Source organism: Haliotis cracherodii, unplaced genomic scaffold, assembly GCF_022045235.1.
Source record: "Haliotis cracherodii isolate W230 unplaced genomic scaffold, xgHalCrac1.p SCAF_17, whole genome shotgun sequence".
Taxonomy (NCBI): domain Eukaryota; kingdom Metazoa; phylum Mollusca; class Gastropoda; order Lepetellida; family Haliotidae; genus Haliotis; species Haliotis cracherodii.
Window position 1 is genome coordinate 1,179,785 of NW_027266272.1, and position 10,484 is coordinate 1,190,268.

At 40.6% G+C, this 10,484-nt stretch overlaps 1 protein-coding gene across 1 annotated transcript; it reads right to left on the minus strand.

Moving 5' to 3' along the window:
* Positions 1-650: 650 nt before the first annotated feature.
* Positions 651-1,076, minus strand: LOC139465098 (uncharacterized). The gene has a single exon (XM_071246791.1). The coding sequence runs from the start codon at positions 1,074-1,076 to the stop codon at positions 651-653; it is 426 nt and encodes a 141-aa protein (XP_071102892.1).
* Between the last annotated feature and the right edge of the window lie 9,408 nt (positions 1,077-10,484).

The window sequence follows — 10,484 nt, forward strand, 5'->3', positions numbered from 1 at the left end:
TTGTCCCATTACTTTGACCTGTCCCATTACTTGGCACTGTCCCCTTACTTGGCATTGTCCCATTACATGGCATTGTCCCCTTACTTGGCACTGTCCCATTACATGGCATTGTCCCCTTACTTGGCATTGTCCCATTACATGGCATTGTCCCATTTCTTGGCACTGTCCCATTACATGGCATTGTCCCATTACTTGGCATTGTCCCCTTACTTGGCATTGTCCCATTACTTGGCACTGTCCCATTACATGGCACTGTCCCATTACTTGCCACTGTCCTATTACTTGGCATTGTCTCATTACTTGACATTGTCCTATTACTTGGCACTGTCCCATAACTTGGACCTGTCCCATTACTTGGCACTGTCTCATTACTTGGCATTGTCCCATTACTTGGCACTGTCCCATTACTAGGCATTGTCCCATTACTTGCCACTGTCCCTTTACTTGGCACTTTCTCATTACTTCAGATGGCTCTGTTACTTGACACTGCCCACCTATTTGGCTTGTTACTTGGCACTGTTCCGCTACTGGCCACTATCTCATTACTTAACACTGGCACCTTACTTGCTTCTCTCTTATTACTTGACATCGTCTCAATACGAGACACAGTCTCATTGTTTGTCACCGTTCCATGACTTGTCACTGTCCCTCTACGTGACTCTCTCATTACTTGACGCCATCGCATTACCTGAGACAGTTTCATTACTTGACGCCATCGCATTACCTGAGACAGTCTCATTACTTGACGCCATCGCATTACCTGAGACAGTCTCATTACTTGACGCCATCGCATTACCTGATACAGTCTCCTTACTTGACGCCATCGCATTACCTGAGACAGTCTCCTGAATTGACGCCATCGCATTACCTGAGACAGTCTGGTTACTTGACGCCATCGCATTACCTGAGACAGTCTCGTTACTTGACGCCATCGCATTACCTGAGACAGTCTGGTTACTTGACGCCATCGCATTACCTGAGACAGTCTCGTTACTTGACGCCATTGCATTACCTGAGACAGTCTCGTTACTTGACGCCATCGCATTACCTGAGACAGTTTCGTTACTTGACGCCATCGCATTACCTGAGACAGTCTCATTACTTGAAACTGTCTAATTTTGTGCCACCGTCAAATTACTTGTCACTCTCATTACTTGCAACTGTATGATTACTTGACCCTGTATCATTACGTTACGCAGCCCCGCTACCTGGAACCATAAACTTACTTGTCAACGGAACTTTCAATCAACGTGATGACTCCATATATCGGGAAGGGAACATTACAACCCCATCAGATCCATATGTTGAGAAGATGCTTAAAAATACATCACACCAAACCAATCCCAGGAATGTGGTATTCACAGACAACTTGTTGTGCAGGCATCAGTAGTGGTGTGAAAACAGCTTTGCTTTGATACATGTTACATCAAATAACACTGTATTGGTTTCCGACGTGGTCTAAATATTTGTCATAATAAATAATGGCTTTCATCGATATGATGGCACACCTCGACAGTAACTATCACTAACTGACCTTTACTTCACAGTATTTTTATGGTAACATGTGTCCTTGTCCTGAGATCACCACTGTCTGGCGGCAAGTCGATCAACAACTAATAGCAGACCAAAGCTGACCTCTTCAACATGTCAAGGGTGTATCAGATATCCGCTCATACTTTAATCTGCATGCAGCATTGATGGTGTAAGAAATGAGTATTGCATGTCAAATAAGACCATTAATGGTTGCGGACGTATTTAAACACCGTTCCAGACGTGGAAGACACATCCTAGAGATATGCCAAACATTTTTTTCTCGATTTCGCGGCTGAACATATTCATGAACAGGAGAACCTTTTAAGTCAAATCTAATCCTATTGCCAGAACTATTGTGTGCCTGTGCCCTTTCTGGAAAGTGCTGTCTCTAGCGTAAACAAATCATCTACGGGTGTTAATCATGACTGGTTGATTAATTAATTATGTTCAGAGGACAGAAGTAATTATGTATGCGTGAAATGTATGCGTGAGTGAGTGAATTAGGCTTTACGCATCTTTGAACAGTGCTTTAGAAAACAACTACGGTGGAAAATTACTGATCTGCGACGGTTTACACACTAATACAGAAAAATACTTGATGAAGAAGAGATAAGAAATTATAGGTTCCATTAATAGGCTTTAAGGAAGCCTTCAACATATTGATTATGCAAAATAAATTATGGTACAGTTTGCAATGTTATGGCTTGGATGAAAATTTGTTATTACCACTGAGAGCCATTTACTTTTCTAATAATTCACTATGATGGAAATGTATAATATTTGATACACATGTATTTACCAATTCTCCTTTGTGGTTCGGAAGTGTGTGGTTACCGGCGGTATGAACAATGAGAACGAGTTCATCTTTTGGCAAGTAAAGGTATTTTAAAGGTGGGGAATAAGACATATCAAAAGCAATGTGGACAAAGACTTTGTTAAGTGCTTTTTCAATTCATTAGTCACATTAGTGCAACCGAAATATGCATGCATATTCATCAAAATCATCTGGGCAGGTTACAGACAGCGTGTGCAAAATCCAGCAGCCAGACTTAATACACATGTCGAATGCGCTGCCACGGAAGTAAAAGCGACAAATTCCTTTCCTTATTCATAAGACATGTCTGCCAAAAGCAGAATCGATTGCACAATTCCACCAAAGCACGAGCACGCGCCAATGAACCACCATCAAATAGTTATGACACCAGGTGTTCGCGAAAAGATGAGAGTATCTTGTCTCAATGGCGGCAGCGGCCACAACCATTTCAAAAGCAAGTCATTTGGTCACCTGAAACAAAAGAAGAGAACATATGGTACAAGTCAAAATAGGGAAGTAAATCGGACATGGTTTTTGTCACTGGTGCGTCAAATTTGGATATGTCCTCCGCATGTCTACCATAAAACGTTTTGAAAGCTTTGCTGAGGCCTTGAATGTTGTAACCTTGATCAAGCAGCCTTTGGGCAAGCATCATATGAAATCTTGGTAGAAAGAGCAGCCCGATTGTATCTCAAAAGTTGTGAATGGAGACACCAAGGCATCCCTCTTGTCATACAGTCTTGTCGAAAGTGTTTTGTTCTCAAATAGCTGCATTGGTTACCAGTGAGACAGAATCGTGTCCAAGCTGCTGGGATTTCTCTACAAATTACTCCAGTATACCTACAATAACTCACCGTAGGTTTTAGCAACCTGACCGTGCTTTACGATCTGAATGCCGAAAAAACAGATGGTGGTGCCACCAGCATGAACAACAACGTATGGAGATACGAGGGCTAGTCCAAAAGTTCAAAGCCTGACAAACTTTCAGTTAACATAGTGAACTAGTCAATGTAGTACATTGTTTGAGTAGGTCTTTGCAAGTGAATTTAGTCTGTTGATGCCGTTTATATATTAATGACAACCAGTTGAACGTGATTGGGATGCAAATTAACACGGAAATGGAAAAGAACGAGTACTGCATGAGCAATCATCAAGTCTTTGACTCTAGAGTAAGACTAGGAGAACAAGCCTTGATGATTACCCTAGGTCTTGAACAAGAAGACAACTATGATGAAGCACCAGATGAATTAGAATTCATTGTTTAACGGCAATATGTATTCATCGCATTATAACAGTGGTGAAATAACTTCCTACGTTAACTGAAGAAGGAGTCATGCCTTTTGCGTTTCAGTTACGAATCAAATCGACCCGATATATGCCACATGTACTCGTTATTTTGACAATACAGTAGGTCATCCAACAAATTTGAATATTATATCCAAAGACGTCCATGTCAGAGGCGATGTTTAAGATCACGGTGATTTGCATGAAACACATGACCGGTTTGGAGAGTTCCTGTAGATTTTTAATTGTAATTTTTGTAATTTTCTGGATAATTATCCTGTTCTATTCTATGTACGTCAATTCCAGTAGATCTGTAGGCGTTATTTATAGGTTGCATTCAGGCAGATCCTGATACAGATGCCTTATCACTTCAAAGGCTTCAGGATAAAGTCATGTGAGATTAAATTTCCTGCGAATATTAATTACGTTATCAGAACCAATGTGGTTCTTCCTCAACGTAATCTTTAAGCTGTCACAGAGAACATGCTTGGATCTGTTGACAACAAATTTCCGAAGACAAGCATAGATGACTTGGTGGTTCATTGTAGCAGTTCTGTACGAAATGTATCTTCTTTCTTATAACAAAATACTTGTGAATTACGTCTCAACATGACTACCCATCTGTTGTGTATATGACATTTACAAACCTAAAACGTGTGACAGAGATCTGTGCACAAAGTTATTTGTGTGTGGGTAAGTGAATCAATGTTCTTTTTGTAGTTGTTTAGAGCTTAGAGCTGCGAGGATTAATGATTTCTGAGCCTCACATAGGAGGCATTGTATAATAAACTACTCAAAAAAAGTTCACCAGGCTCTTTCATATTAAGATAGTTAATGTGTCATGCCTTGACAGGTTACCTGGCGTAATATGAAAGAATCCTTTGAATATAATAGTAAAATATTTTGTTGTGGACATTGAATGATGTCATACAGGTTTGTCCACAAACTTGCGTGACAAGCCAGCGACAAGCCAATATAGTAAGCAGGCGTCTGTTACCTTTGGAAAATGGATAAACTTGAGTGGACTTTGGCAGAGAACAAAAATTTCTATGTCGCCTCAAGAGTTGGGCAGAAGTGTTTGAACGTGGCAGACTTATTCCATGTTCACATAGTTACAAACAGCTTAATGTTATACAGAGGCAACAGAGATCAGTGTTTTGTTTTCTTTGTCATACGCAATAGGGGCTACTTACAATATCCATACGTGAAGTAACACTCTGTAACTAGACCGGAAAATCCAGTGATAGATAATGTGAGCATCGATCCACACCGTCGGGGTAAACTGATACGCAATCAATCAATTAAGTCGCCCTTTTCGACCAGCATATATTTCTGGGAACCTATTTCAACTCGAAATCCACGCGGGGGACAACCCTACTTGATGTCTGTCACGCGGAGGTCAAATCCGAAATTGCACTAGGATGGATTTATTATTCCGTTTGTTGATTTATGATGAGGACAGGATAAATCACGCCGGAAAAATAAAAACAATAGTGAGAGATAATCTAGGCTGGCTGATTTTGTATAATTGTACCAATGACTGCATGGATGTTTGCTCAAAGGCCTGTGTTAACCAAGTCAGCAGCCTCCTGCTGCGTGGTGTTAACCGTATGTCAGTCCCATTTCATTCAAAGCATTTTACAATTCTCCGTGGTTTTAATCGTAGTGTATATGTTGGGTTTAATTGTTTGGCTTAACTGACTAACTGACACTGGCCAGTAGCCTAGTAGTGTAAATCCTGCTGGGGTAACATTTTGGAAGCGGATGTTCCGTCAGTCCCCGTGTTCTCTAGTATGGTGAGCTTACTTTGGTTGCTCGTGATCTATAGCCCATTTTCAAAATGTATTGTTATAAAATCTTAATCTATGTTCACATTCTAATTCAAATCTATATCTGTGAGAGTCTGTTTTTTTTACTGTCCTTTGTCGACAGGTGTCATTGTCTTAATTTATGTAAATCTAACTTGTTTTAGTCACGATATGGCTGAAATACTGTCGATGTGATTATAAATCTTACCTCTCCGTGGCGTGAACTAACAGTCGCTGGCCTCCTGTTTGGTACGAGCTGTTCAGATGCGTCATTCCTCCCGATGAGCCATGCAAGCGTGTCCTCTAGACTACATCCAAGTCTAGTTTCCACCCTTGTAATTAAAATCCTACTTTTCTGTGCTCAAATATGAGTGGACCTGTTTCCAAATCGATAGTCCAACAAGTGAACGTTTTACAAATCGCCATGCGATGGCATGGTCGATGGCACGTGGTCCTGTGCAGAGATGAGTTGTTAAGTTAAGGGGCCTCAGTCGCGGAGAATAGTTGGATTGTTGAGCGCGTTCAGCAGCTTGACTCCTGAGAGTTTCTAGGGCTTCGGTCCTGCCCCACACTGAAGCACATGTAGCACATGTGGCGTCACCTATGGCAAGGAACTTTGTCCACATTATGCCTCTGTTCGTCAAGACATAACATCAGGCAGTTTGGGTTTTATGCTGCCCAGGGAGCTGAGGCATTAACCGGGGTATGAGGTTAGAGGTTTGAGCAGGCTCCTTGTTACGTATTAGTATTAGTATTATTATTTCCAGATTAAAATAATAATAATGCAACAAAGATGGTTTAAGTTATCCTGGCACAGTCAGGCTGGTAAAGCTTATCATCAGCCCAGGGCCCTTGCACCCTCTACACGCAGCCCAGACAGCGAATGGGACTTCTCCCAGGAAGCGCTGCCTTGTCAAACACACCCAGAACTTTTCGGAGAATGTGAAGACTCCCCAACACTGCAGCCTTCTGCATTACCCATATTGTCAGAAGGGCTGTATTCCTGGTAGCAAACCCGAGTACTCTCCTAATGACAGTCATCAGATTGGGAGGTACCAAACCTAAGGCACCGAGAACAATGGGGAGCCGGACAACTTGGTGGTACGTGGGATGCAGGCGTGACATTTCGAAAGCGAGGTCCGCATATTTGCCATTTTTTCCTCAATCTTGTCAATCACATTAGTGTCAAAAGGGAAAGAAAATGCAACAATATAAATAACTTTATTGGATATATCAAAAAGGACAAGATCAGGTTTGTTGACCTGGATACGTGGGAGGCTGTATACGGGCCTATTCCAAAGGATTTTGTATTTAAAATTTTCCATGACGCCCTCTGCATATTCTGGTCGTACCATGGATGGACCCCTGTGTCAAAGTCACAAACATTGCGAAGACGGTAACAAAATGATCGAGACACTCCATCATGTCGCTAAAGATACTGTGTTTATGCCAAAGCTGGGCATCCACTGACAATGTGTTGGGCAGTCTCATTAAATTCATTGCATATTCTACCTTTAATATTTACATTTTGATGCAAGATCACACATTGACGGTTTCGAGTGGGAAGTGACTGGTCCTGAGCAGCAAACAGAAAGCCCTCTGTTTCACTTTTCAGGTCAGCCGACTTTATCCAAGCGAAGGACTCTGCAGGGTTGCTGTATCTCTCAACACACTGCACATAAACTCGATGCAGTGGTCGTTCAGATAGCCTCTCCTTGAAAAACTGAGTCTGGGTCGTTATGATATGATACATCGCTTGGGTGACACTAATTTCTGTACCGTCCAGCAGTACAGAACCATCAACAAAGTCAACACTGACATTGAGAGATTATGTCCCACATCCTTGGCTCGTTTAAGAAAATTGAGAAATGCCTTGTTTTCATCATGAATCTTGATTATTATTATTATTATTATTATTATTATTATTATTATTATAATTGCATTTACCATCGCTGGTCGAATTTGGGCTGATATTAATAGAAAAATTAAGCTAATACAAATATTTTCGAAATGGCTCAAAATTTTAAAATCAACTAGCAGAAGTACTCTTATATAGTTGAGTGCGAACTTCATTGTTCTTTAACTCAAATGACTGAACGCTTATCTCAGAGACTGGGATGCAGTTCTTTTTATTGACGACTCCCGCTGTGCGTTCATGTTCTACCATGTGCAATGCCACTAGTCTGTATGCCCCTGAAGAAGAAACAGGTATAGTTACTATGGTAATCTGTCATTTTGTTTTTCGGGGTGGGATGAATTCTCAAATCTGTTCGTCGTCTGCTGTGGTGGTCATCTTTGTAAGGCCTTTCCAAATAAAAAACAGCAATCTGATCGCTGGATATCGCGTTTTCATTACAAGGGACACGGCTCGTGTTCCCCATGTGGTGGCGCCACGATTGAGCAAAGAAAAGTAGGTTTGAAATGGCGAATATAGAAATTAGGCTTTGATATAGACGAGTGGACACTCTTACCTCGGGAAGATGAGTATGAAATGTCATCCTCAAACAAACACGCTTAAGATGATCGAACTCTTAATGGTAGACATGTCCTGCTTTCTTCTGAAATAATGGTCCATTAACGTATCCACTCTATGCCTGGTGTTTAAATCACGTCATCTACCAGCGCCATTACCAAGCTTAATTTGACGAAAACACGTGCTACACTGTGCAAAAATGAAACGTAACTTTTCTAATTCATGATGGACTTGGAAAAAAGCTGCTTTGCAATCAAGTGTGTCAAAAAGATTATATTCTCAAATTGCTTCTGTTTTCTTGAAAAGCTCAGACATGTGAGCATTTGCATATAGATGAATAGATCGGTCAATAGTTCCTCAACTGTATCTGAAGCAGCTATTGTTTCGGGAATGTGGTAAACATTTGTACCTTTACTTAAAGCTGGTAGATTCATGGAACCAATATATCACATCTTTTCCAAATGTTTGTGATGCTCATGGTAAATCGGCTGTCTCTCGGGGGAAATAATATCAGAAAGGTGATGTTGTATTGTGAATTTCAAGTTCTTTAATTTAAAGGCGTTTTATAGTCATAACTATTTATTGTGACTGTAGCTGCGTTCGCATCACTCATCTCATGGGCACTTCCCTGCTCGTGTATAAGCAGGACCTAATGTTTCGGGTCTCCGAATAGCATAAGATCAAGAAATAGCAACTTTACAGAATATGAATTAATGTGAAAGTGTACAGCTTGTTACATTACGGAGAAGCGTTTGATCTGATTTGTATACACTTAAGACCATTGTAGGTTTAAGGGCACAACATACGTGTGGTAGTTTAGTTCGCGACAGAGTACATGGAATTGGCACACTTCGTGGGAGAAAAGCCGCACATGACGCAACTCTTGTGTGTTTACGTCTTTCTGAAACCCAAACACATTGTTGACATACCCGGGACTAAAATTGAATGCAATCTAGAATTGAAAGCAAATATGCGTCTTAAACTACGGACCTGTGTCTGTTATAAGTTTGCATGTACACGTCAATTAAGGGCTATTTACCTTACTCACGAAATAGTATGGAAATTAAATCGTTAGCATGAGCTTGTACAGGGATATTGGCGTCAGTTTGTACAGGGATAATGGCGTCAGTTTGTACGGGGATATTGACAAAAGTTTGTATAGGGATATCGGCAAAAGTTTGTACAGGAAAGGTGGCATCAGTCTGTACAGGGATATTGGCAACAATTTGTACAGGAATATTGGCGAAAGTTTGTACATGAATACTGGCAAATGTTTGTACAGGAATATTGGCATCAGTTGGTGCAGGGGTATTGACATCAGTTTGTACAGGGATATTGGCATCAGTTTGTACGGGAATATTGGCGAAAGTTTGTACAGGAATATTGGCGAAGGTTTGTACAGGAATATTGACATCCGTTTGTACAGGGATATTGACATCAGTTTGTACAGGGATGTTGACGTCAGTGTGTACAGGTATATTGACATCAGTTTGTACAGGAGTATTGACATCAGTTTGTACAGGGGTATTAACATCAGTTTGTACAGGGATATTGACATCAGTTTGTACAGGAGTATTAACATCAGTTTGTTCAGGGGTATTAACACCAGTTTGTACAGGGATATTGACATCAGTTTGTACAGGGGTATTAACATCAGTTTGTACAGGGATGTTGACTTTAGTTTGTACAGTAGCATTGGCTTCAGTTTGGTACGATTTTTGTTCGGTGAACATATATACGTTACATATACGTTAGAGATATATAAATGTCTCTGTCTTAAAATGACAACCAGCAAGACACATCGATTTCGTGCAGTGAATGTCTTATAAAAAAAGGTTAGTAAAATGTCACTTTTAGCAAGACTCTAGACATTTCCAGGAGGGCTCAAGAAATGGACTTTGTATATATTAGCCACAAAGCGAATGGAGCTTGAGTTCTCGACGTGATGAGTCATTGCATCAACCGCTGTAATATCCGATTGTCATCATAGACAAGGCAATTTATTAGAGTCTTTCCTACGTCAGTTTTCAAATTTCCGCGACTTGCATTCTTTATACATGACTTTAACAGTTTATTGCTTATCCGCGTGAAATGATTTGCAGCAGGATACTTCCTAGTGTCACTCTTTGTATGAGACATAAACTTGGCAGTTTATCCAGATCGACGCACAATGCCTTTGTGACAAAAGTAGTGTCGCTATTCATATTCGGCAGACTGTGAAAATGGCACATACATCGACACGACTATCACGTTTCTGATCATGAGTCAGAGATTCCTAGAAACGACAAATGCTAGCCTATTGGCTTTGTTCATTCGCAGGATCAGAATTACTTATAACACGATCATGCCATCATTTCCAGTTATTGTTATGCGTCATCAATTAATAGTTCTAAGTTTATGGCTCCGTGTTCCTCATCGCTTCACTGACATTTTCCTGCCGAATGATACTACCAAAACATTCACGCTGACCGACTTATTAAAGAACTTCATGATTTCAAAATTCTAAGGAAGAGAATTTATGGATGTCAACTTCTTTATTATGAGGAACACAACGTTTCGGAGTATATGTTTA

Bases quoted from the DNA above. Each gene is read 5' to 3' on its own strand.
- LOC139465098 (XM_071246791.1), bottom strand. From the start codon at position 1,076: ATGGCGTCAAGTAACGAAACTGTCTCAGGTAATGCGATGGCGTCAAGT.